Genomic DNA, 27,928 nt, shown 5'->3' with positions numbered 1-27,928 from the left:
GGCTAGGACTATGCTTTTTGCTAGTAAATTGGCCCATAGTTTCTGGGCATAAGGTGTGAACATTGCATGCTACATCCTAAATAGGTGCATGACTAGACCTCTTGTTGAGAAGACTCCCTATGAGTTACTTAAAGGAGAAAACCAAATGTATCCCATCTTAGGGCATTTGGATGCATGTTCTTTGTGTACAATAATGGAAAAGACTCCCTAGGTAAGTTTGATCCCAGAAGTAATGCGACAGTTGTCTTGGAATATTCTTAACAGAGTAAAACTTATAAGATTTATAACAAAAGAACTATGTGTATAGAAGAAAATGTACATGTGATTTTTGATCAAATTAACATTCTTTCTAAGAGGCAGGAACATGATGATGAAGCAATTGGGCAGGTAAGAAACTCAAATGAAACCACATCCCATACTGAATTTGCACTAGAGGAAGGAACAGATAATGGAATAGGTCCTTCCACCTAGGGCAACCTGACAGGGAACTGAACAAAGAGGAACTGATCCTCAAACCTCGAGGGAACCTGTCCATGAACCTGTTCCTCAGCAATAAAACATTGAAGGAACATCTAAGGGAAACCAACTGGTTGTGAAACTTTACAAGTATCAAAATTCTCATCTCATTGGGAACATAATCACTGATCCAACCTATGGAATCGAAACTAGATCTTCTTTGAAGAATCTTTGTGCTTTTGATACTTTTTTATTTCTCATTAAACCTAAAAATATTACTGAGGCTTTGCAGAATGCAGACTGGATGAATGCAATGCAATATGAACTCAACCAATTTGAGAGAACTCAAGTTTGGCACCTGGTATCAAGACCCAAGGACATATCAGTAATTGACACAAAATGGGTCTTCAGAAACAAACTTGATGAAGATGAAACAGTTACAAGGAACAAGGCAAGATTGGTGGTTCAAGGATATAGTCAAGAAGAGGGCATAGACTATGATGATTCTTTTGCTCCAATTGCAAGATTGGAAGCAATTAGACTCCTTATAGCCTTTATTGCTTACATGGAATTCACTCTCCATCAAATGGATGTCAAGAGTGCATTCCTCAATGGTTACCTAAAGGAAGAAGAGTTTGTCAAGCAACCTCCTGGCTTTGAAAGCAAGGAATATCCTGATCATGTATACAAGTTTGACAAGGCACTTTATGGGCTCAAGCAGGATCCAAAAGCATGGTATGAAAGATTGTCAAAATTATTGCTCGAGCATGGCTACAATAAAGGTAAAATTGATAATATTTTATTCTTGAAAGAAAAAGGTAAAGATCTCTTGGTAGTTCAGATATATGTTGATGATATAATCTTTGGAGCAACTACAGATAAGTTAAGTAAAGAACTTGTTCAACTAATGAGGAGTGAATTTGAAATGAGTATGATGGGTGAGCTTAATTTCTTCTTAAACTTACAAATTAAACAAAATTCAAATGGAACTATGATCCATCAGCAAAAGTATGTAAAAGAGTTGCTTAAAAGGTTTAAAATGGAAGATTTCAAAGAAATTGACACTCCTAAAGAAACAACCACAAAATTGGATATAGATGAACCTGGTTCATCTGTTGATGAGAAGATGTATAGGGTAATGATTGGCTCTTTATTGTATCTCACTACTAGTAGACCTGACATTGTTTTCATTGTAGGCCTTTGTGCTAGATTTCAGGAAAATCCAAAGAAGTCTCACTTTACTGTTATGAAGAGGATCTTGAGATACCTAAAAGGAACCATTGACCTCTGTCTATGGTATCCAAAAGGTAGTAATTTTAACTTAGTGAGATATGCTGATGCTGATTATGTGGGTTTTCTTATGGATGAAAAGAGCACCTCAGGTATGACACACTTTCTTGACTCATATCTTGTGTCTTGGGCCACCAAAAAGTAAAATTCGGTGGCCCTGTCTACTGCTGAAGCTAAGTATGTGGATGCTGCCTCTTGTTGTGCACAATTATTATGGATCAAACAAAAATTAATAGAATTTGAAATTGATGTCGGTTTTATCCACATCTTTTGTGACAACACCAGTGCAATTAGTATGATCAAGAACTCAGTTTATCACAAAAGAACTAAGGACATAGATGTTAGGTATCACTTTTTAAGGGACAACTATGAAAAAGGTTTGATCATTGTAGAATTTTGTGCTACTGACAAGCAAATAGCTGATATTTTCACAAAAGCTCTAAGTAGAGATCACTTTGAAAAGAATAGGTTAGAATTAGGGATGATTAAGATCACCTAAAAGGAACCAGTTCTAACTTAATAATTGGTTAGATAATTTGTGAATTTTGTACATAATTAGATTAGATTTTGCTTAGTCTCATAATTTCACTAGTATAATCTTGTCCATGTGCTAAAATGTCTCATTAATCTCTATGATATTATCTTTATTTTCTTAAAAAATAAATTCAGACTTACACAAGAGAACTCTCAGTGAAGAACCTGGTTCATCAACATTACATAGTATGTACTCTCTACTCTGCAAACTTTGAAATAATTGTATTTGGATCAATGATAAAAAAAAAGAGTCCCATTTAATTCCAACCCCCTCAAGTTTATCCATTACAAATGAACCAATTTCACCTAAAGAGAGTCCCACGCGCCATAATTGCCTAGATTTTAGGGAAGACACTAATGTCTTTTCAAACTGACTTTCCCAAATTGATTAGACTTCTGAGCTTCTAAAAGTTGTCGTTACCCACTTAAACTCTCCTTGCTTAAATTTATTTGGCCTTACCTATTTCCTCAATTCTAATTTTCTAGCAGCCATAATTCTCTCTATCTTCTTTGATCTCTTCTACACACAGATCCCATCTGCAAACATCAATGGAAAACCTATCTCAAAACCCATTTTCAACACCCAAGAAAGCTACACCTACACCTTCGATCACACCCTTAACCACACCTAGATCTAAGAAAGGAAGGATTGAGAGGCTGGCTCGCAAGACAATCGTTAGCAGTGAATAAATCAAGAAAATAAATGAAAAATTGAAAGCAAGCCAGGTAGAAGAATCCTAAAAATCTGAAGAATCCTTTAAGTCTGCAACTAAGGGGGAAGAAATTGTTTCATCTGAAATATAGCATGTAACATTTGGTCCTAATATTACATCTAATATAATTTCTGGAGTTGCTGAAAATTTGGAGAACAGATTTGTGTTGGTTGGTACTATTGTGGGGTAGAGATCATTGAGTTTAAAATAATTGGTGGTAAAAATAAAAAGACAAAATTAAAAGATAGTGATGATGATCAAGGTGATGTGAGGGGAAAGGGAAAATAAGGAGTGGTTGAATGTTCACCTACTCCTGTTGGGTTGACTGGGAAGACAGTGGCTATGGTGTTGTGGAGTGAGGAAGTTGTTAAGGAGGAAGAAAGTTGGAGAGAAGAAGGGGAAGTGGGTTTTGTGATGCAAGTGCAACTGAGGGGATGGTTAGGTTGAGGAAGAGGTTCCAAGAACCTATTCCATCTATGCAGGAACCCCTCGAAGACTTACTGAAACGAGTGTATGACAGCTACAATCCGAAAAAGAAGAAATGTTTAAGAGTTAAAATCCCTGGAATTGCTAGGGCAAACAAGAAAAGAAAACCTACCTCTTCTATCCCTGTAGAGACTCCTCCTACAAGAGGAAGAGCTACAAGAAGTCAGAAGAAGCAGAGTGAGGCTGAACTTGAAAGAACCTTAGAAGAGAGCAAAAGAAAAGTTGTTGCAAAGGGAAAGAAGAAAGTGAGTGAGCCTGTTGAGGTAATTGAAAAATGAGGTATGGACCTGGTTCTTCATGATGAAGACAAGGGAGAGGAGGTAGAGGTTATGACTCCAAAGGCAAACAAAATAAAGACTTCAAAAAAGAAGTCTCCTTCAAACACTATTGATGTAGAGCCTTCTACCTTGGCAAAAAGAACCAGGTCTGCCAGAAAATCTAGGAAAGTGCAAGTAGTGGAGGAAGAACAAAGTGAAAAAGAAGAGGAAAGTGATGAAGAATAGGACAAGATGGTGAAGTTTGGCAAGAAAATAGTCTTGAAAGATAGACTCATCAGGGACTTGGAGGAGGAAAGAATGGTGGTGCTGTTAGAGAAGCTAGAACTTCAGGGTTGGAAGGACATAGTCCTTCAGATGGAAAGAAGACTTGCCAGAACTGAGATTGTGAAGCTCATGGCAAATTGTAAAATCAAGAATGGCATGGTTATAGTGTGATGAAAGGGATAACTGTGAGCTTTGACGACAAGGAATTGTGAGAGATTCTACGGGTACATGCTGAAAGGTACAATGATTACAAAGAGCTGAAATGGCCAAGCCTAGAAAATCTACCTACCTCCCTTGCCATTACAAGGAAATTTGCTGACAATGAGTCAGAGTTATAGCCCAAGGCTGTGTACAAAAGTGATATGAAGCCTACCCACAAGTTTCTTTTTGAATTCATCAACAAGGTTGTGTTGCAAAGGCAGGAAAGAAGGCACATTGCCACCTTCACAGACCCGATCCTTATGGAGTGTCGGATAGTGGGAGGCAGATCAATTGGTTGGTGTTTATCATCCAACTCCTTGATAGGGTTCTAACTGGTACCAAAACTCACGCCATACCATATGGATTGATTCTCACTGTTGTGCTTGCTCACTGCAAGGTAGGATGTTAGCACAAGCAAAGATCACTTTGAGGCCAACACCTTGACTGCATGTGACTATGAAGTCCATACTGCTCCCAAAGAATTTGGTTCATCCAAGAAGGTTCCTATGAACAGCAAAGTGAGAGCCTTGGTGCAGGAAAGTGGGGCTAAGGATGCTGAGATTGAGAGGTTGAAGAAGAGACTGGTTGAAGTAGAAACTAAGAGGAATGCTCTCAGGACTGAGCTTGCAAAGGAAAAGGAGAAGAATGAAGGCATTCTTCATGACATGTTGAAACTGCTTCAGGCCAGAAACCAAGAACCTGGTCCTTCCCAGCATTAAATCTTTCCTAGCCTAGTTAGAAAAATAGTGACCCAAATGGAATTTTTTTAAAACTCTTTTTGCTCATGGTACAGTACTGCTATTTTCTTTTATGCTTTGTGGATGAATCTAATCAATGCTAATCAACTGCTTTTTCTCTAGTTGTTTTGTTGATGTTTCTTAGATGGCTAATATCCTTAGATTGGTAAGTGATACTTGACTCCATGATAGCATTTGAAGTTGCCTAAATGGCCATGAGTAAGATCTAATAAAATCTGGTTATCTAAAATAATTATGCAACTTTTCGATACCAAAAAAGAGAAGATAGGTTGTACTTTTTACTTTGGACTATAATGTTAATAACCTAATGAACCTGGTCCTTGATGATTTATGTATTTAAATAGAATGTATTCTAATATTGTGTTGATGTTGAGCTGAGTTGATGTTTTGATGATTGACAAAGAAACACACGCATGAACCAGGTCCATATATAGTATATACAGACACGGGCAGATTCGAGCACAAGGCATGCACGTGAAGGAGATAAGCATAAATAGTTATATTGGATATCTCCTGAACGAAAAGGTTGTATATTTGATAAAGAGCAGGACTCCTTACTCGAAGAGAACTCTATCCTAGATAATGGAGGCGTTAGAATTTGAAGATAACTAGAACTCTTCCACCAAGGAAGAGTATATCATTAGAACTCTAGTTATTTCCTATTCTACTAACTCTATATATTTAAGGATGTTCTCATTTTATAGGGACACACAAATACATAAGTGGAAGCACGAATTGAGAGCAAACTAGCAAGGCATTTTGTAAGCAATTCCTGTGTGATTTAAGTGTGCGAACCTGAAGCGACATGAACCAGATAGAAGAATCAGTTCTAAGTGTCTGTCTTTTATTCTAGTTTCATTGTAGTAGGGCTTTTGAGTTGTACCTTTCAGCTTTCTATAGAAGCATTTGTACTAGGTACTCTAGTGTATTATTCAAATGGGAGTTAACTTGAAATTGTCACAACAGTCTGAGGCTGGTTACCACAAAAGGTTAGAGGTAATCCTTAGGTTTACAAGAGTTTTGTAGTGCTGTTTCGGCTCAGTGATTTAGTGAAAAATCAACCTGGGTAGTAGGTCATAGTTTTTTCACCGTTTGAGCCGGGTGTTGTTCACGTAAAAATACGTGTGTTCTTTACTTTCTGCATTTATTATTCAACTACTGTAGTATAAGGAACACATAGAAGAACCAGATCCTTCTATAACCTTTGCACGCAAAAAATTGAACACCACACAAATCACCCTCCTCTTATGTGGTATTGAAGTACAAAATATCATCATTAATTTTAGGGACAAAATAAAAAATTCAAGGACTTATTACTGTTCGAGGACATGTGAATGAACATATTTAGATATTTTACTACTTTTTCCTGCCTTTTGAAATTCTTGAATTTTTTGCAGACTTATAAATCTCTCATACTTTTTATAACACTCCTATATAATTTTATTAATTTATTTAAAAAAAGTTAATTATCCACGGGACTTATCCCTATGTCTCGTGGCTTATGCCTCACTCTGTACTAGGTGAAATGCCTCACCTTTTACAATGCTAGTATTTGTAAACCAAATTAACTGTGGAAAATGGAATAGACAAATTAGACAAAAAATTTATTTAACTATTTCACAAAATAATAAACATACTGTTTACCAAATCTCTGAAAATTTGAAGGTCCATGCATATTAAAGTTAGATTCTTAGAAGCAGTTCTGCAAGAAAAAAATATAGGCGTACCAAATTTAAGGATATAATGTATAGATATTAAAAAGTAATTAACCATTGCTTGAAGAGTGGCATTTCACAACGTGCATATAGTAAATTACACTAAAGACTAATTTTTACAAAAACAAAATTAGAGGGACCTCAAAGATGTGTCTCTTGACAGCTTTTTGTTTTTCAATATTCCATTGGTGTCTGCATGTAATTTTAAGTTAAAATTATTCCTGTGCTTGTAAGCGAAACAAATGTACCAGTACAACAAATCGCACCTTTTGTTCTTATGAATATTTAAGTATACAACCGATGACCTTTTGTTCGGCTGAACATAAGCAAAATGTTCCGAAGTCTCGCACAACACAAAAATGAAAAAGGAATAACTATTACCAAAATTCCTTCAACAGGGGAATTAAGCTGTACAAAGTCGAGTTCATATTAAAATTAAAGTAATCACTGAGTAATTATGATTCTCAACGGAAATAAGTATGATGGGGTGGATCAAACAATGACTACATGCTATATACAATTCTGAGTCAGAAGCACAACAAGAACTAGTCTAGAGAATAACTAGACCTTTGTCTCTTAGCTTTTCATGATTCAGCTTGGTGACTTTCTTTCTTTTGGCGCGACTTGTGGTGGATCCGGGGAAACAGTAGATCATTGAGTTGTCTTTCAGCACTATACTCTGACGAGGCCTGCAAAAACAACATTCTATTACCTTTTCTCCGACATTGAATAAAGGAGATATGCTGCCACTGAAGAATACAGTTTGTCTTCAAGGTTTCTAACTTTTCTCTTGCTGAAAGAAATGAAAACGAAAAAGGACTACCTATGGTAGTAGAACATATGATTCCCTAAAAGCTAAAACCATGAGAGTTTAGCTGTGGAAGAAATAGTTAAGTAAACAAAAGGTGTGCTCTCTCTAATAGTTTAAAGTTTTAAAATAAGGTGGTGGCATACTTCACATTCGTATCACAGCAATGCATGTCTTACATCCAAGCCTCACCACCACTTGTCAACAACAATTACTACGCTTCAGTAGAAAACAAGTTGAGATCGGCTATTGCCAATTCTCATTGACCATGTTTTTCACCGCCATCCTCTGCCGAAAAGAAAATCGTACGTGTTTGGCCAATAATGAAGTATCAGGCATGCTCGTGAGGGTACTCCGTTAAGACATAATTGAGAAAGAAAAGTGTGCCTCTCTAACAACCTAAACTTTTATATGAGATGGTCACACACTTTAAAGGTGGCGTCTAACTTCTGTACCCACTAGGCAGAGCCTGTTTGTAGGTTTGTGTCAAAAACTTTGATCCACCAAGAAGGAATTCATTTACAAAATAGTTGACATGCAACAAGACTAGAAATTAATGATGGGGTCCTGAAAATCTTAAGAAGCAAAAGTACCAAAATGTCTTACCCGCTTCCTAAATGAAAACCGCAGTGTTTGGACTTGTGTCCCAGAGCAAACTCTCAAGTCAAAACCAAGGCTGTCCACACCAATCAGAGACACCTCCTGACATAAATCACAACAAGAAACTCGAGATGAATTCCCCAGTGAGCGTCATAATAAATGGAGGAACTAGGTTCTATGTATAAGATACCTTTCCATTATAATCTCAGCCAAGTGCTGAGCACTCGTATTTCCAAAATGTGAATACATAACAGAACTGAAATTCGTCTGTTTCAATTCAAAATGCTGGCTACAATATTAGGCTTTGTTATCAGGAGAAAAGGATTATTGAGGACATTTTATCTTCCAGTAACATGTTCAGGCTTCTGTTTTTATCTTATCTTATCAAAAATTTCTCCAGTGCAGGAGAAAGGGAGGCTGAGTTGCATGGTTTGTTATATTATTTTACCTAGGACGAAACAGGTAAACCAATCCCTGGGTTAGTGGGTTGTATAGTAATGAATTCTGAGGACTGAAAAACAAGATTGATCTCAGGGCAATCCTATAATCTCTTATTAAAGGCTGAAGGGCCATACCTCCACCTGAATTCCCTTGCATCTCCAACAGAGAGATCTAAGAGCCTGTGTAGTCTTCTCTCCAGCAGCTTTAAGCCGAGATATTATTTTGGCAGTTGAATGTGCTATTGCATCAGGCCTAGCTCTCCTAAAATCATCTAACTCAACAAAGATCTGTGAGCACCAAAATAGACAACATAAACTTGGTAATCCCTGAATAATGATAAATATGTTAACAGGAATACCACAAGCACAAAATGGTCAAAGAATGCAGATATAGAACTGATCAAATTTCTTTTAAAACAATTGATTCAGAATTAAAAATAATAAAATAATATCCCATGGATCTTGTCTACAATGAGTTTCGAGATGACCAAAATAATTACTGTGGATACACAACTTGCACTATATAAACTGAGATACATGCAGAGTGAAGAATGGAATGTTAACAACATTCAAGGTTGAACCTCATAAAACCTACGCACATTACCTGATTCCCATTGGAAGAAATTAACTGAATTTTGATCATCTCTAGCTTGTAAAATGAAGTTCCATTTCCTAGGTTCTCATCCTTCTCCAATTCTGCCCAGCTTGGACTATCTTGTGATGATCCACTCTCATGTTTGTGGCCATTTATATGAATACCGCCCTTTTCTTTATGGTCTTCATCTTTTTCCATCTGGTTTAAGTCAGCGTCACTCAGCCTATGTTCGGATATCTGCTTTTGAATAGTAGTGTGCTCTTCAAGGAAGGACGGCCTTAGAACGCCTTGTATAGCAAGACCTGCAGGAGGCTGGTCCATAAAATCTATAGGATCATCTGTCACAACCTGAGCACCAAAGTAGACCACAAAAGAAATGGGTTAAATTACCAATTAAATAGCAGATTCAAAAGATATAATGCCAGCACAGCATGTGCGTATGCCGAAAATTGAATGTAATAATGTGCTAATTTCACTTAATAGGAAGCCGACTTGATGCCTCTCTTAGATTTAACTTTGACTTTTCATGCCATGAAACCAATGACGTGGAAAATCACCTCGGCAATCTTTTTGGCAAAATACATTGGATGAGAAGAGCGCATGGTTTCTAATTTAGCCCAGTCTCCCAATGACCCGTCAGAATCCCCATCCTGATCTTCATCATCAAGAATGGCAACCCAATCCTGTGAACAAGCATTTTAACTGATGTTTATAAATGGAAAGTGCAGTTACTCACATTCTAAAAAGTAAAACAGATCAAATAAGCAAATACCTTGTCATAGTCACTTTCATCTTCATCACCATCATCGTCGTCATCTTCATCGAGGTCATCTTCGTCATCAATATCACTGTCCTCGTCGTCAAATTCATCTATGCCATAATCAACTTCAGATTGACCAAATGACTCTAGCTCACTTAGCATTTCAGCGGTATCTAGGCCAATAATTACTTGCTGCATCGTATTTGAAATTTAAGCAAGCATTCAGAACTCATTTCTTATCAACTTTTTGTTAGAAACTACCTAGGAAGATAACAAAAAAGATGACTTGTGCGAGCTTCATCGTAGTTATTAATATTATGCATGCACTAGCTGCCTCTCACTATTCAAAAGCCTTTCCTTTTTCCTTTTCTGGAAGGTTAAAAGAGCTCCAAGATAGTTGGAACAGACAAGAATGTGTAAAGGCAAAGTCCAGTTTATCTCCAAAGTTCACAGGCGAGTAATTATGTGATAGGACAGTCTTTCCACGGAAAATAATTATAGAAACAGCTATCAAGAAGTTGCTTTACTCAAACAAACTTATCCAGTGTGATACATAAACGAGCATAACACAACTTGCATCATTATACATTGATGACATGATTTTGCAAAAAGGTAAGTATCACACTGGACGATAGTTGACTAATCAAAAAATATATATCAAGCATAGCAAAATCATTTGGAAATACTTGGAGACGGCAGTATGCTCTGTCTGAGTCAACAATCACCAAAAACGTGAAAAGGAAAATGTAGCAATTAACCATTATGTAAACAGGAATAACAGAACTTTTTAGCTTCAATGTCCATACCACGACATTTTCTTCAGCTGTCAGAGTTTGCAGGATGTCTTCATCATTCTTTACTTGAAAGTAGATGTCTGACAGAAAGGCAAAGCACATAAACCTTCATAAAGGAGTGAGAATATGCCACTAACCATGACCAAAAAGTACTGGCAGCAGGAAAACATGCTAAATGACAAGAATTGAACAGCTTACTTCCAAGTTCATCAGTTATGTAAGGCAAGTCTGGCCAGAAAATGTTCTCATGCACTTCATTGTTGACCACACCTGAAAACATGAGTGTTGCTTTGCTGTTTACCTATAGATCAAGTGGTAAAAGCAATATTAGCTTTACCACAACTAGCTACAATGATAAGTAGCTTTCCGAGTTCAGCAATTATGCAACACACATCTGGCCAGAAAAAGCTCTCATGCACTCCATTATTTACTAAACCTGAAATCATGATTGTTGTTTTGCTGTGTAACTAAAGATCAAGTGGTAAAAGAAATATCATATTTGTTCGTGACAGGAATGAAGGGAAAGCAATAAGATATTGAGAGCCTGGGAGTAATGTCCTGACACCGAGCCACCGAGAGTTTGTAAAAGCATTATAGCATTATGCAAAATCAGCACTAAATTCAACTACCGTTAAAGTTGTTTAAATTTAAAAGTTGATATCCAAGGGCATTGAGAAGCTACAGTTCAGCGAGGAAACAAAGTCTTAGGTGATTCCAAACTTTCTGTTATTTCTTTCTTTATAACTTTCCAACAGCTAATCACTAAGAATCTCTTTACATTAGCATTAAAAGCACTAAATTCTTCCAATATACCATTCAGAACTAAGATATTCTTTTTATAAGTAACTCGAAGCAAAGATGAACCCATCAATTTTTCCGCAAAATAAAAGGAAAGAGTACGATCATTGCCTCAATGATTGTTTTAGAAGTTTCAGCAGGCGTAAGTTGAGCTTCCTCATTCTCCCCAGTTTCTGAATCCGAAATGTCTTCAAACGGATGATACCTGGACGGCTTCGCATTCTGTTTCACCGGTCCAGTACCCGCACTTGACTGATCTTTCGTACTTGCTTTAATTCCACATTTTCCCTTACCCGTTCTTATTCTTCCACCGCCATGCTCCGTCGTTAATCTCCTAAATTTATTCCTACAAGCAAACTTCTCATTTTAGCTGTGCTTTTACTGTTATTAGAAGATAATTAGCTGTAATTAGCAGTAATAGGAAAAGTAGTAGTAGTACCGAGGGATTGAGAAGCTGGCGGAGTGAGAAAACCGGGGGTGGGTGGAGTTGAAGTTACTGGCCGAGAAACGGACGGCGGCGACGGCGGGTTCTACCATCAGCATTTTCGGAATTTCAACAACTGAGGAATTGAATTAGGGAGAGAGATCAATGAAATAGAAGCAAAAAGTGCTGGGTTTCAATGATCTTTTTCGTCCATCTCTCTTTGTGATTGGGTCGTGTGGTTCTCTTATTATCCTTTTGAAAGCTCTTCGCTTTGTGGCTTCTTCTTTGCTCATTACAATATGCGATAAAAGATTCCATGCTTGCCTCCATACCGTCCCCACAACTGAGTCCACCCTCCAAACTAACCTTATGAAATTACAATAGTACCCTTGGAGGTCATTTGATATTTTGGTTTAGGAGCTATAAACCCTCCAGCTGAGAAAATATCTCAATTTTCTATGCCAGAAAAGGGAAGCTACTATAACGCAGTCTCTCACTTTCGACTCTCAATTAGTTGTGAACATTGTCTGGTAAATCTTTCTCTCTTTCTAATTCTGTTCTCACCCATGTCGCAGTTATTGACTATAAAAGGACTATTCTTTTTGGTGTGGAGTGTATGGATAAGGTTTAAATTCGTTTTTACTCAATTGAGTAATATTTTATCTTGTATGGTGCAGGAGTTTCAACTAATGCTTTATCTTCCCCGCTAAAAATGCTTTGTTTGAGGTATTCTCCTGTAGTTTTTACTACTAGACGACTGGAATCAATTGAACTCCCCAAGAAGAACTATAATCGTAACATTGTGGTAAGATTCTGCAGCTTTTGTAAAGACTAGCAAATTCGTCGTTCCCCACTGCTATGTTATTAGCTCTATGCTAGGCTACTAAACTGCAGCGTTAATTTCATTTTGTTTGAAAGTAATTAGAGAAAGGGTATCTGTTCATGTAGTTTTTTAAAGATTTTTGTTATACCTTTGATTTAATTAGTACCTTCATTGTTCAGAGAAGCTATTAAGTAAAAGAAAAAAAGTTGTGCAAGATCAGAGGAACTTTATGGCAACTGTAAAGAACTTCAATTTCCCTTTAGGAGGAATCGTTGGTCGCCTACATGGATGTCTAATTGAAATATGCTCAATTTGGATTTCGGTGATTCAGTATTGTTTGCCTTGTCTTCCTTTTTCTCCTTTAGCTGCATACAGCTCTTTTCTATTTTCCTCTCTTCTTGCAGTTGAAGTCACCTTTAGTCATAATTTTGATGTTCCTCAGGTGTGCGAAGCTAAAGGTCCACGACCAAGGTATCCTCGAGTGTGGAAAACTAAAAGGAAAATTGGGACCATTTCCAAGTCACTGAAGCTTGTTGAGTGTGTAAGCTTTTCTCTTTTCTAGTTTTTCTCTATGATTTGAAAGCAAAGGTCTCAACATTCTCTGCATTAGCATGAGATTTGCCTCAGTCTCTTCCGTGAAGCATGCCAGGCACCTCTCCAGAATAATATAATATTTAGTCTGGTTCAAGAGAATTTAGTTTGGTCTTGGATTTCTTTTTCGTAGATAAAGGGACTATCGAATGTCAAGGAAGAAGTCTATGGAGCTCTTGATTCTTTCATTGCATGGGAACTGGAGTTCCCTTTGATTACAGTGAAGAAAGCATTAAAGATCCTTGAGAATGAAAAGGAGTGGAAAAGGATAATTCAGGTATCTTCTTTTATTTGGTGCTCTAGTTTTTCATTCTTTGACAGGCTTGTCAGGTCCTAGAATAAATTGTATCAATCAAGCATATGTAATTATAGGTGACAAAGTGGATGCTAAGTAAGGGTCAAGGGAGAACAATGGGGAGCTATTTCACGTTGCTAAATGCCTTGGGCGAGGATGGAAGACTTGAGGAAGCTGAAGAGCTTTGGCTGAAACTATTCTCTGACAATCTGGAAAGCATGCCTCGTATTTTCTTTCAGAAAATGATCTCCATATACTATCACAGGGAGATGAATGACAAGATGTTTGAGGTATCCCGCATCTGTTTACTTTTTCCTTTTTCTCTTCCTTCAATTTATTGGTTTCTCTCCCAATCATATCTTGGTACTTCCTCTTTTATTTCCATGAAATAGTGCCTTTTCTTTCACTACCCATGATCCCTTAGGCCTCTGCAATTAAGCACAAAAGCACAGAAATGAAAAGTGGAATTACCCCAAAAGAGAGTGACACATATAATAAATGCGGATTAGTGGATGATCTCTGTAGAACCTCTACAGGTAAAAAAGTTTAAGCTTTTGACAGAATTCATATAGCCGACAACTTGTTCGGGACTGAGGCGTAGTTGTTGTTTTGACAAAGTCAAAGAAGACCTAATAATGCACCTATTTACACTGGTGGAAATGTTTTATAAGTGGATATAATATATATAAAGAGGGGGTTATCTGAGTTCCAGATGCTACCTATGTGAAAGGGAGGTTGAGGATAATTCCCACAGGTTCTTACATTGTGTTGGTACCTCTCAATTGTGGAAAATGTTCCTAAGTATGGTTGGAATGAGTTGGGTTATGCCAAAGCTAACTATTGATCTCCTAAGATGCTGGTGTAGTGTAGCTGGGGGTGTAGATCAGAAGAAATGGGGGAGAAAGATTCCAGCGTGTATTTGGTGGACAATGTGGAGTGAAAGAAATTCCAGATGTTTGAGGATCAAAGATATTCCATCCAGATAATAAAATTGAATTGTATATTAATGTTTTTATTTTGGTGTAAGAGCAACCTTGTAAATGATTGTGAATCTAAACTCGAAATCATAGAGTCCCTGTAAGTTTTTATCTGGGGGATCTTTTATTTTGCCAATCTGGGAATGTAATTTGTTTTCTCAGTACAACCTTTGTACTGATAGATAGATGAAAATGCTATACCATTCTCAAAAAGAAGATAATATATATAGTCTGAAAATAATATTGAAATTGTAAGTTAAAGTATTACATTGTCTCAATTGGTAGATTAAAGCTAGATTGGCTAAGTTAACCTGTGAAAATCTCCCAGCTACACCATGGGTAATGCCTTTCTCCTAATTCTGACCAAAAAAAGCAGCTTTTCGAGTTGCTAAACTACTAATCCATTTATGAGTTTTCGTTTTTTACTTGACGTGAGCATTAAGAAGCAGAAACATTTTTATAGCTTAGTGATTCTAAATTGAGGAGTACCTTTTGTGCCATTAGTTAGGCTTTCAGGAATGAAAAGGTAAACTTTTTTTAACGCATTTTGAGATTACTCAAAAAGGAAAGGTTGACTGTCATGATTGGACTTGTATGGTACATCTAACTTGTCGGGGGTGCCAAATTTGTATGAACCTTATATGGTACATGTAACTTGTCCCTCAAGCCAGATTACTGGTGAAAGTTGTTGCCTTTGGTTAGGCTTTCAGGAATTAAAAGTTAATAAGTTGTCTTGGGAAGAGTAAACTGAGACGAGTGAACCTTCTGTTAACATACAAAATGTAGCAATTCTTTTTAACAAATGAACACGATTTTGAATTTACTCAAAAAGAAAGCTTGAAGGTTAATTTTGGTGGGTGTACTAAGTTTGTAGACTTATTGTGGTACTGTATGAACGTTATATGCTACATGTGTCAATTGGAGCCCTACTTCCCTCTTTCCGACCTCATCACTTCAATTCAAGGGCAAACCCATTTCCTAGTCACCGGGCTGAGCGCACCTTTGGTACTTCAATAGGGCGAGCTGTTTGATAGTGACTTCTTTCGTTTGGTAGGGCGACGAAAGGCTACTTCAATGACGGAAACAGCCGGAAACTCGAGAGGGTCGCCTTTGGAGAATATCTGGATTTGTGTTCATCTGCAGATATTCGCAGACATGGAAGAACTTGGTATTAGGCCCACTGTGGCGGTTGTCACAATGGTGGGAAATGTTTTTCAGAAACTTGGAATGTTGGACAAGTACCAGAAATTGAACAAGAAATACCCACCCCCAAAGTGGGAATATCGATACATAAAAGGAAAGAGGGTCAAAATAAGAACAAAAGATCTTTATAACTCTAATAATAGTGATGTTGTAAGTAAGTCTGAAGAAGTAGGTGAGTCTGAGTTAGGCGACCAATCAAAAGATCAAGCAGATGAAGTTGATGAAGATTATGTAGAGCAACTCAAAGAAGTTGACGAGTATGAACCTGGTGAAATATCAACTGTACCTAGCGAATCAAGGGAATCTTCTATGTTAACTTAATGCTTTGTATCCTATCAAAAATCTCATTGTTTGACATTTATTACTGCATTGCCTCTCGTGTGAGATGAACTTAACTGCTCATCATCAAATGAACCAGTAACGACACTAAAACCATAGATGTAATTTAAGTTAATCTGACTGCAGAAGTGGGGTTGTAGTCGTTGAGGGGTAATTCTCTTTGAATCGATAACCTCGTGCATATGCCAAGAGGAAGAGCGTACGAGTTTGTATATGGGCGAAGGTTGAGAACAATTATAGGAACCAAATTTTCCGAAGGGAAGGGATTGGGGGTAAAAGATCATTTGGTGCACATGTAGAGGGAGAAATCAGAAATTTGAATGAAAGTAGAAATTGGTCCAAACCATGTAGAATTTTATGTGAAACTGTTAAAAATAAATTTTCTCAAATTGTGGCTCATTCAGTACCAAGAAACCAATTCTAGAAAATGAGTAACACTATTCCAATTTCCAGAGTACATCAAGAGACAGACCCTTTCACCCCTCATGCGCCTTGACCTTATTTTCTACCTTTTCTTCGAGCGGAGCCATTAGCAAGGCCCTTTCTATTATTATTCAGTTTCTCAACCTCAGGCTCAGGCTCATCTTCATCTTCATCCTCATCCTCATCCTCACTATACTCGCTTTGATCGCCCTCTTCGTCTTCTTCAATGTCATCTTCATCCTCTTCTTCATCTTCAAGGTTATTCTTCCCCTGCACTCCTTCAGCCACATGACCGCCTCGACTTCCAGCTCTGCTCCTTTTCAATATTTTTAGTTTTAAGCTTGTCTTCGTGTCGCACCCAATCCACGTGTCACACATCAAATGACAGTTTAAATTGTAATTTCCGGCCTGTGGAGCTTGGATCTTGCCCAACACCAGTCGACACCCGCTCTTAACTTTTGCGACAGCATCTTTAACAGCGGCAGTGATCTCCTCCATACTTGCCCCTGATGCTTCCATTTTCGCTTCAGTTATTGCTGAAGCAGTTGTTATGGCTGCTGCTTCATCGATAAAGTTGATACTTTCGGAAAACCAGACATCATTTGAATTGGCATCTGCAAGTAAAAACCAGAAATTTTCTCCCTTGGAGAACGGATAGTATGGGGAGTGTGGAACGGCTGCAATCAAACCATTAGCACGTCTGAGAGTCACCCATGCCTGAATTGTGACAATGTCCCCCTCTTGTATGCCTTCCTCCCCCTCAGTCTCGCAAGTAAATTCAATTGTTGCACTAGGAATCAATTCCAGTACCTTCTCCACGTCTTGTACTTCAGAAGAAGAGAGGCCAGCAACACCAGAAAGCAGCTCGGCACGTTCTTGAAGGGTCATGTCCTGGAGGTCCTGTAGCGTACGCACCTTACATGGACAACAAAAACTAAAGGTTATGCCTATGACAAGAACCATGCCAGGAATAATAATGACACAACAATTAGAGCGTAGTAAATAGGAACAGAAACAAGACTGTTGCCTGTACCGTACCATTTAATGAACCTAATATAGCATGCCTAAGATTTAGAACTTACGGATATCCATCAACTGGACAAGAAAGAACTTAAAGCTTCCAGGAGCTAGAATTTTTTTAGCATTTTTTAAATGATGGTTAATCTATGTGCGAGAAAGAGAAACGGACATTGTTAGTAAATTTATTCAGGAAAAAAAAGGCTAACAATTGAAGTGAAATTGAATGGTATCCAAGAGATGTCAGAAAACGACTTTTCCGTTTCATTGCATTCGCTTGGACCAAATGGTTTGAAAAGCTCAACCAAAATCTTGTATCCATTTAAAAGGAAATAAAATAGATGATACAAAAACACTAACAAAATAAACTATGCTTTCCTAATAACTGTCTAGAGCTATCTTCTTATGGAACATCTCTAATATGTCTGGATAGGAAAAGAACGCTTACCTTCTTCCCTATCTTTGTGATGACTGCATCACTGAAATGTGGAAGCTGCAAAAGTGAAGCAACACCTTCAGAGGATCCTGAACCTGCCTTCCTAGCACTAAGAGGAACGGCCTGCATCCACAACAGACGCACAAGATTCAATTTTCTGAAAAGCTGAAGAAGCTTTTCTTTTAACGCGGATAATTTAAGGTCTCGCGGCTTTTAAAATAATGAAAGAAAGCATGGGTTTGACATTGACCTACCAACTGGGTCAGTTAAAATTTCCAGGGGGTAGGGACCGGCTCCAGCCCCCAAACCAGTTGTACTAGCTTTTACTAGGTGACGCCCTTTTTTTTGTTTTGGTAACTTATTCTATAATCATAATATTGAAGGATGTAAAGCATAACAGTGTAAAATGTAAAATATTACTAAAACTGAAAATTAATACTATTTAAGAGAAATATCTCACATATTATTAACTTTGAAATGAATTCCAAATGGAATACCTAGAAATCTCAGATTGAAACCTCGTTATTTATGGAAGACTTCAAAGAAAACTTGATGATTGTTTCAAAGAATTCTTCAAATTGAAACCTCAAGTCAAGTATTATTAAAATGTAAGTTACTTTTTCTCAATTACGAGCCAATTCAGTCCTGGTCACGCCTATAGCCAAGCCCGGGTCCATCCGTGCCGAATTTGGGCTACATTTGGGACCAATATAGCCCTGCCTTTTCATCTGGGACAGTCTTGGACCTCCTTTCTGGTCCGGATTGGCCCGTTTGCTAGGCCAACCTGTCCCAGTTGCCAGCTCTAGTTGACATTTGACGAAAATCTAGTTTTCTGACGTGTATGGTGGAACTCATAGATTACCTCCCTTAAGATCAAAACATAATCAAAGTATCTCCTTGTGGGTGTAAAAAACTTTTCCAAATACTCCCTTTCTGCTAATTCAACCTAAGATAAACTTTACCAGTAGGGCAGTAACAACCACCAATGCCACCCCTCTTCAGCACAGGTCTGAAGGCAATCCTATGTATGAAGTACTTAACCCATGAAACTTTAAATCTCCTATTTCCTAATTCCTTACAATTAATCTTCTTTCTCACTAACAATATGTGCAGGGATTAATTTCAAAAACAGAAAAAGAAGGCATAATTTAAGAGAAAATAGTCTCTTAGAGGATGTTTTAAAAGAAAGTACTAAGGATATGTCTGACACATTTATTACACAAGGGCATTTTAGAACATAAAAGTATTAAGGTTCATCTAGTGTGTGGTTGTCGGATGTCATATACACTTGCGTTACAATTGATGTTTAAGTTAATTGCAGGGGGGTGTTCAGCGAAATCTTCAGCCAGTTTTATGACAACAAGGAGGTCATTGGCAAGTTTCAATATTTGGTTGAATTTTTCCAGCAATTTTTTCCAAAGAGACAATCAGAGCAGAATCGCTCAAACAGCAGTAAATCAAAGACCTGAATTATGCACTGGGATAGCTCGATGACTCCGATTGCAGGCCTTAGCCAACCATGTCCCTTAGCAGTGCGTGGCACTGTTGCCATCTGCATGCAACAATAAACAAGGGTACTAACTCCAAGTCACAATTGAAAAAAGAGGGCAGACGAGAAACCAAAATTAAAGTGTAAAGTCAGACTTATACTTGCCAACACATACAGAACAGCAGCAAATGATATTCACGCCACCAAAACAAAAAACATCTATAAGAAATAAACTAAGTCTAAGCAAACTATCTAGAATATACAATACCGATCCAAATTTTCTCTCCAAACGTTACAATCTAACCGCCATAAATATGTCAAGGAATGTGAAATACTGTTCTAGTTTCTTCATTTGTCCTCATAATTTACATTTTACTATGATGTTGCAAACAAGAATGTCGACAAGGAGTCTGGATTGTTGAAGAACAAAAAGAGAAGCTAAAGAACGGAAATTTGGTTCAGACAATTAATGAAAACTTGCTAAAAACGTGTCAACCTGGACTTATTGATGAATGTCAAAGCCAGGTCAGTTTCCCAAGAATGTTTCAGGTTTGAGCTTTGCCTTTTCATGTCTACTCTATTATCACAGCAATCTTGTATTTCATTTAGTATTTTAGCCTTTTATTTACTTTGGAGTGCCTGTTGTGATTGTTTCTGTTTGCATAATAAAAGGCATTATGTTCTTTAGCAGGAAAGGTTTCCATCAGTATCCCAGTAATTCCATCACAAATTCAATATATCAAATTCAACTCAAAGTACTGAGATAGGAGTCGGATTTGGTATTTGAATATTTTTTGTCGACATACCAGTAAGAGAATAACTTGAAACTAGAATCAGACATGTCATCTGACGAATAATAATAGCACGAAACTTAACTCTGGGAGTGAAAAACTGCATGATACTAGTAACGCCCTGCAAGAGTAATGCCCCTTGCTTTAAGAGGTAACGCAAAAAATTACCTTGATCAGCCCTTCCAGAAGACGAGGCACAAGCTGCAGCATATTTTTGTAATCTTGCCGCAAGTTACTAGAGAAAGTGTCTGCTTTGCGAAGTAAATGGGCTTGAATCAACATCTCTGCCTGAAAAAAGGAAGGGAATTAAACTTAGCTACAAGAGATTCATGACAAATACAAAATGCTTCAGTTATCATGGTTAGATCTCCTATTAGCTTCACCTTAACAAGAGCAGGATGTTGTTTCCAGAATTTTGCTTGTTCCTGCCTGGCATTCTTACCATCCAGGTTTAATTCACTTTTCACAAGTTTGAAGAGTTCCTGAAGAGGTTCTTCATCGGCTCTTCGAACTGGAATATCCATGAATTCAGCTGCCTTAATGAAGACATCCAGAACTTTGCTGTCATTTCAAGTGTCACAAGCAGTTTAAAAGACAATAAAAATATCACAATATGAGCACACTTAATATCAACCAAGGCAAAAGCCTTTTTTTTTTATAAGGTAAATTGTATTAATCAAAAGGGATAGAACTCCCGTGTACAAGAAGTATAGAAAAAAGTAGAGAATTTACAACATAACATGATTCTCTACAAAAGAAGCTCAATCTTCCATACACGTAGGTGCTATATGGGTGCACCAGAATGCGATTAAAGATAAAAGACTTCCTAAGGTGAGAAAAACTAGACTCAATCCCCTCAAAGGCTCTCATATTTCTCTCCCCCCAAACTATCCACATGAGAGCTAAGGGAGCGAACGTCCACGCCTTTTGCTTTCTTCTTCGACGGGAACCGGCCCAGCTGTATAGCATTTCCTTAACAGTGCTAGACATGACCCATTGAACTCCAAAGAAGCACAAGATTGCTCTCCACAGGCCCGCTGCAACAGGGCAATGCAGTAACAGGTGATCAACTTCTTCCCCTGAAATTTTACACATGTAGCACCAACTAACAACTGTAATTCCTCTCTTCCGCAAATTTTCAGCAATCAAGATCACCCCTCTCGCTGCTAGCCATGCAAAGAAACACACCTTCGTGGGCATTTTAGGAATCCAGATTGATGAGCATGGAAAATTGGCCTCATCTCTCACCAGCATGATCTGGTAATAAGACTTGACGCTGAACAGACCATCTCCACGCATCCCCCATCTCCAAGAGTCGCTAGAAGTGTGTGTCCTATGTTGGCCATATAATAGTGCCAACAAATCTTGGAGTTCTGCAATCTCCCAATCTTGCATGTTCCTTCTAAATGAAAGGTCTCGTACTATGCCCCTTCATGCTCCTTGCGAATCTGTTGGACCATCAATTCCTTCTGGTTCGAAACTCTGTAGACGTTGGGGAAAGAGACCTTCAGAGTATCCTCTCCACACCATCTATGATTCCAAAAGCTGATTCTCTTTCCATCTCCCACCCTATAAGTGATGTTTTCATTAAAGTCTTCCCAATTCTTCATGATGCTTCGCCACATGCCACACCCAAAAGGTGATGTGATTGCCTTAGTCCTCCAGCGCCCTCTCGTGGAATCATACTTTTCTACTATGACCTCCCTCCATAAAGCATGATCTTCTATCCTGAATCTCCACAGCCACTTCCCTAATAAAACTGTATTGAATACCCTAAGATCTTTTACTCCTAGACCCCCCACTTCTTTGGGGAAGTGACTATCTGCCAATTCACCAGATGAAACTTTCTAGTTCCATCCGCCGCATCCCAAAGAAAATTCCTTTGAAACCGCTCTAGTTTTTCTACGACGCTCACAGGAGCTTGCAGCAGGGACAAGTAATATGTGGGCATGGACGATAAGGTGCTTTTAATAAGCACTTCCTTACTGCCTTTTGATAAGTAGCGTTTCTGCCATCCTGCTAATCTTTTTTACACCCTTTCGATTACTAGGTTCCAAACTGAAGTATCCTTGTGCAAAGCTCCCAAAGGGAGGCCCAAATAATTAGTGAGGAGAGAGCCCACCTTACATTTGAGAACGTGAGACAAAGCATTAATGTTAGCAACGTCACCCACTGGAAAAATCTCACACTTGCCAAGGTTGATTTTTAGGCCTGATACTATCTGGAACCACTGCAGGACATGTTTCAGGTAGGTCAGTTGCTCTATATCCGCGTCACAAAAAACCAGTGTGTCATCCGCAAAAAGCAAATGAGAGACTCTTCGTGCACTGGGCACCCCGATCAGAGCTGAGAATCCTCGCAAGAAACCTCCGCCTGCAACGCGATCCATCATTTTACTCAGCGCATCCATCACTAAAATAAATAGATTGGGTGATAGTGGGTCATCTTGCCTGAGACCCATGGAGCTGCCAAAGAAACCACACGGGCTACCATTAACCATAACAGAAAATCTGACTGAGGAAATGCAGTACTTGATCCATCCCCTCCATCTAGCCCCAAATCTCATTTGCATCATGATGAAATCCAGGAAATTCCAATTCACATGGTCGAAAGCCTTCTCAAGGTCCAATTTGCATAGTAAGCCGGGTTCTCTATTTATCCTTCTGGAGTCTACCAATTCATTTGCCACCAAAGTTGTGTCCAGGATTTGCCTTCCTTCCACAAATGCATTCTGGGAGGACGACACTGTCACGTCAAGAACCCTCTTGAGCCTATTGGATAGCACTTTAGAAATAATCTTGTAAATGCTCCCCACTAGACTAATAGGCCTGTAGTCTGTGATAGAAGTTGCACCCTCTTTCTTAGGCACAATGGTAATAAAAGAAGCATTGATGCTTCTCTCGAAAACATCAATCAAGTGGAAGTATTCAATGGCTTCCATTAATTCCCCCTTAATGGTGTCCCAAAAAACCTGGAAAAAGGCCAAGGAAAAACCATCAGGCCCAGGGGCCTTATCACCAGTACAACTCGACACAATTTCGTGCAACTCCTCCTCCTCGAAAGCCTTCTCTAGCCACTCACTGTCTCCCTCCCCTATATGGTTGAACTCTATTCCCCCTAAAGTAGGCCTCCAGCTAGCTTCCTCCTTGTACAATTTTTCATAAAACCCCACTATTGCCCCTTTGACCTCTTCCTCTCCCTCCATTCTCACCCCATCCACCACTATAGATTGTATGAAATTCCTCCTTCGATTTGCAACCGCGACCAAGGCAAAAACCTTAATGTTCAGAGATTGAGGATTCGGAGCAGCCTCGAGAACGTAAAATTTCAACTAGAATTTCATAAGGTTAGTGAATGTCCAAATAAGCAGGATAGCGACCATGCAGAGGTAAGTGTATTGTCTTCAAACATATTCATGTAAGATGTTAGAGGGGACAATATGCAAGGCATATGCATCTGGACTTGATTCCTCTTGGTATATAAACTCAATCAACCAATCAGCTATCTATCAATCCAAGTGATATATCTCCAGTACCAAAAATGTTTGTCATTATTTAGCTCAGAATTGATAAAAGAAATAATTATATCTCTGACTGGATGTGAACATAATCTATCCAGAAGAACAATAGAAGCTAAATAGCAATTAACAAATAGCTGATCTACATTGGTTAAGCACATGTATCATGGAGGGCAGCAAAGAAATGGAGATTTGACTAATACGGACAAAATCTGTGCACTAGTTAAAGATTTATACCAAAGTTTGAATGAGTTTTCTCCGACAAAGACAACTATTTATATCTTTCTTTCTTTTCTGAGGATGTACAAATTTCAAAAGAAGTTTTTGGTTTTTTTCCCCTTCTTTTTAAAGATAAATTCAAGGGAGTTAATTTGTTCAGGTAAGAAGACATTCAAATGAGCTAGTATTACTACTTCATTAATGGACCATCATATTTTACATGAGGTTTCATGATGCAACCTGTCTAATGTATTTTATGTATTAAACAATTATAGTGCATATGTTTGGAAAAATGTTTTTACCTTGGAGCCAAGGAGGGCTTCACTAGATCAAAATAAGTGGCTAAAGTTTCACGCCTGACAAAATTTCCCCCATATTTTGATGCTCTTGATAGATAAACAACGCCAAATGCCATGGGCAACAGTATAAAGCCTCCAAGAATCCAAATTAATAATATCCCACCAGATGCACCATTGAAATCAAGCAGAAACTGAGGAAGTGCAATTCCCATTTGAAAACCCTACAGCAGGATGTAATATTGTTAATATATGTGTAAGGACTTCAAGGCACTGAACATATTTCTCTCATTCCACATAGATAAGAGGACTAGTATAATTTTGTTACTGGATAAAATGCAACACCTGTCTGCCATCTGGATGTCCATATTTCTCAAAATTCTCCCTTGAGACTGGATCTGTCAGCGCCTGGTAAGCTTTGGAAATATACTCCACGAAATACTTATTAGCAGCTGAAAATGGAGAAGAAAATTGATTAATAACTGGTAAGCACAGATCACAATACAGAATAGCCGATTCTTTATCAATTTTTGTTCCTCTTTCTTCTTTTCCTTTACATACTCTTCTTTTTTTTTTTCTTTTTTCTTTTTTGTGAGACGGAACTTCATCAATTAGATGTAGACATATTAACTGCATCTCCGTAACACCTCTCACCTGGATCAGGGTTTTTGTCTGGATGGTATTGTATTGAAAGTCTCCTATATGCCTTCTTTATTACAGATTCGGAAACTCCTGGTTCTAGCCCAAGAATACTGAATGGATCAAAAGCTTCAATCTGATTCAAAAGAAAGGGCTACGATGTCAGCCAGATCCAGACAAAAATCACTGTAAACTTTACATGCAACAACTCTTGGCTCGTGTTTTCTTTTTCCAATTCTTTTGGGGCAGGAGGCGTGGAGGGGAGTCGCGATAGCAGCTTTTCCTAACATTGATATGCAAGGAGAAAAATCTAGGATGACCTATTAATCTCATTTAGAGAAGTAATTCTAACGTGGTTGACTTTCACCTCACGACTACTTTGCTTGATGGAATAAACAAGGAAGACCACAATAACCCAAAGCAGCAGCACGGTCAAGTTGCTACACGATAGAAAATTAGAGATCTGCACGAGGAAATTCAAAGATTAGACAACAGGACATTGGGTTGTAATACCAATAATAATCTCCATGCACACATCCAACATAAAATAAAATATAGATGCTTGGTTGATAGCTCACCCTTCGAAAAACGGATTTGTGATATTTTCCAGATCGAGTGCAAACTGAACACTCACAGTGAATACTCTTATCCTTCTTTGAAGCAGCACGAAGTAATTTAAGTATTGTATAGGGTACTAAGGGTAGGGCAATTACTGACAATATAAAAATTGGGAATAAGGCACTATTTTCTCCAGAGTCAGCCATGTGAACTTCTGCACAGATAGCTTATAGATGCTATAGCCTGCAAAAATGAGATAGTATCAATAAATTGATTATAACAGTACCAAGTAGGGTTAGCAGCCTTAATTACAATACATGCAAAAAGATAGAAATACAAGGGACCCTGCGGTGGTCGAGGATTTTCAGATGCACGATGTGGATAATAATGATAGCTAACTATACTGCACTACTTTTTTTATGACGATGGTGTATGGACTAGCTTGCGCACATCCAATTATTTCACTGGGTATCTGCTACCTCCCACCAACACGGGTACCTGGTAACTCTGCCCGTCAAGGCTTGGGCAGACAGAATAAATCAGCTAGCATTTTTTACCTCAACGATACTGCCCTATTTCTACTTATATGGGTGGAAAACAACTTTTTTGTTTGGGTTTTTACTTTTGGTATACTTCTTGTATACAAGTGTCTTTTGCCCAATTTCATTAGTAAAAATTATTACTTTATCAAGACAATCTACACTGCACTGTTTCTAAAGAATCCTACTTGGCCTTGAAAGACAAATCATTTAGTATTGGAATAAAACCAGATGGATACAGAGGATTCGTATAGCTGAATCCAGCTGGTGATGCATATGCAGTATTCGAATTGAAGCGTGTGTGATTGATACCATACTATACCAGCTCCTAACATCATGATAGGCAATTGTAGGGAAAATAACTGAATTATCAGTGGAGTTCAATTCAATCAACTGATCCATTCATATATAAGCTGGCAAATTAGTATATACAGTGTAGCACCTTTCCTCCTGAAATATAACGTGGAGGATTGAATTGAACCTCAATAGCACATAAACATAAATGAACTATGTAAACAGTAACCTATCAGTAATCTCGCGAATGAGTAAACCCATTAAACCCGTCGGAGCAATCATCATAATCGGGGTTCTAAATTTGCAAGCTCGAATCCCGCATAGGACAAATAAGATGAGAAATCGAAGTTATTCTTCTTCTCAGACAACGACAAAGCCCATATAAAGACTCTCATTTGACGTGCAAGTTAAGACCAAGAGCAGGTTTAGGTCAAAAAGTGACAGCCTATATTAATTCATCAGTCAGCACCCAAACAAACTATTTCCTCAAAAGTCAAAATCGAAGATTTGCATAGAAACGAAATGGGAGAATGAAAAGAAGAATCTTGCCTCTGTGGATATGTTCGATTCTCCAAGTGCAGTGAGAACTGCAAAATTCAGCTGTGGAGGTTAAAATTGGATTTGAGGTCTGGTAACCCAAAACGTAAATCTCAATTCTCAAGTAGTTGTTTACTTTGCAACTTGGAATTGAAAATTGTGGGTTTAAGGATTTGACATTGAAGCATTCAATGCGAAATCTAACGTAATACAGTAGAAGATTTTTACAATCTTTTTCTTACTGCTGGAACCGGGACCATGAAGTTGAGGGTAAAATTGTACCTTTTGCAGTAAACAAAATCTTGCATGAAACATGTGTTTTTTTTCTTTTTAATCTTAATAAAGTATTCAAAATATATATTTTTTCCATTTATACCCTTATACAAATAAATTCTCTCATACTTGCCCTTGCATAACTAGAGGCGAATTTAGAATTTGGAGGTGATGGATGCCCAATTTCCTTTAATTTATACCTTGTAGTAATAAATAATATAGAGTTTGTTCGAAACGTTTGATCGATTTATTTTTTAGTTTATTCGGGCAATTTAAAAAGTATTTTTTATTTGCAAATATGAAAATTATATCTCTTTTTTTAGTCCATACTTGTGAGTTTCACTTATATGTTATTATTGTTGTTGTCTGTCAATTACATCTTAGACCTCAAGTTGCAACTTAGCATTTTAAAGAAGGAATCACACCTTTATTATTAACAATATAAATAAAATCAATATTTTCACTAGGGGATTACATCTTTTTTTGTATGCTAAAAATAAATTTGCACAAGTAAAATAACTGTCGCAACCCAATTTCTATGATAGACCGTGATGGCGTCCAACAACGTTGTTAGGTAAGCCAACATTAATCAATCTAGTGGGTTTTCGGTGTAATTAAATTACTAAGTGGATAACATTTCCTCATTGTTAAAAGGGTTTAGAAATTTGCAAATGTAAAATAATTAAACGGAAGCAAACGAGTGCAAATCGTAATCATGAAAATAAATCCAAAATTATAAGTTACTAGTGTGTGTGCCA

At 37.8% G+C, this 27,928-nt stretch overlaps 3 protein-coding genes across 4 annotated transcripts; 1 reads left to right on the top strand and 2 right to left on the bottom strand.

Annotated features, from left to right (window-relative positions):
• Positions 1 to 7,055: 7,055 nt before the first annotated feature.
• Positions 7,056 to 12,236, bottom strand: LOC107817994 (uncharacterized protein At3g49140). The gene is made up of 10 exons (XM_016643893.2): positions 11,930 to 12,236; positions 11,602 to 11,836; positions 10,891 to 10,993; positions 10,705 to 10,772; positions 9,911 to 10,090; positions 9,696 to 9,821; positions 9,148 to 9,486; positions 8,679 to 8,831; positions 8,110 to 8,205; positions 7,056 to 7,384 (listed from the first exon to the last, which is right to left on the bottom strand). Exons 1-10 carry the CDS (start codon positions 12,031 to 12,033, stop codon positions 7,280 to 7,282), a joined length of 1,509 nt encoding a protein of 502 aa, XP_016499379.1. The 5' UTR covers positions 12,034 to 12,236; the 3' UTR covers positions 7,056 to 7,279.
• A 76-nt stretch (positions 12,237 to 12,312) lies between these two features.
• Positions 12,313 to 16,145, top strand: LOC107817995 (pentatricopeptide repeat-containing protein At4g21190). Its single transcript, XM_016643895.2, has 6 exons — positions 12,313 to 12,444; positions 12,592 to 12,719; positions 13,180 to 13,278; positions 13,462 to 13,605; positions 13,701 to 13,913; positions 15,744 to 16,145. The coding sequence occupies exons 2-6, from the start codon at positions 12,627 to 12,629 to the stop codon at positions 16,122 to 16,124; spliced, it is 930 nt and encodes a 309-aa protein (XP_016499381.1). The 5' UTR covers positions 12,313 to 12,444; positions 12,592 to 12,626; the 3' UTR covers positions 16,125 to 16,145.
• A 330-nt stretch (positions 16,146 to 16,475) lies between these two features.
• Positions 16,476 to 27,212, bottom strand: LOC107817993 (dnaJ protein ERDJ2A). 2 transcript variants are annotated; one of them, XM_016643891.2, is made up of 11 exons: positions 26,910 to 27,212; positions 25,548 to 25,770; positions 25,337 to 25,432; positions 24,985 to 25,105; positions 24,676 to 24,782; positions 24,337 to 24,554; positions 20,682 to 20,859; positions 20,467 to 20,586; positions 19,484 to 19,570; positions 18,031 to 18,141; positions 16,476 to 17,480 (listed from the first exon to the last, which is right to left on the bottom strand). In XM_016643891.2, exons 2-11 carry the CDS (start codon positions 25,731 to 25,733, stop codon positions 16,641 to 16,643), a joined length of 2,064 nt encoding a protein of 687 aa, XP_016499377.1. In that variant the 5' UTR covers positions 25,734 to 25,770; positions 26,910 to 27,212; the 3' UTR covers positions 16,476 to 16,640. The 2 variants fall into 2 exon arrangements, with proteins under 2 accessions (XP_016499377.1, XP_016499378.1); XM_016643892.2 differs by lacking the exon at positions 26,910 to 27,212 and adding an exon at positions 26,590 to 26,741.
• Between the last annotated feature and the right edge of the window lie 716 nt (positions 27,213 to 27,928).

Source organism: Nicotiana tabacum, chromosome 6 (assembly GCF_000715075.1).
Source record: "Nicotiana tabacum cultivar K326 chromosome 6, ASM71507v2, whole genome shotgun sequence".
Lineage (NCBI taxonomy): Eukaryota > Viridiplantae > Streptophyta > Magnoliopsida > Solanales > Solanaceae > Nicotiana > Nicotiana tabacum.
Note: the sequence above shows the minus strand (reverse complement) of the source record. Positions and strands in the feature narration are given on the sequence as shown.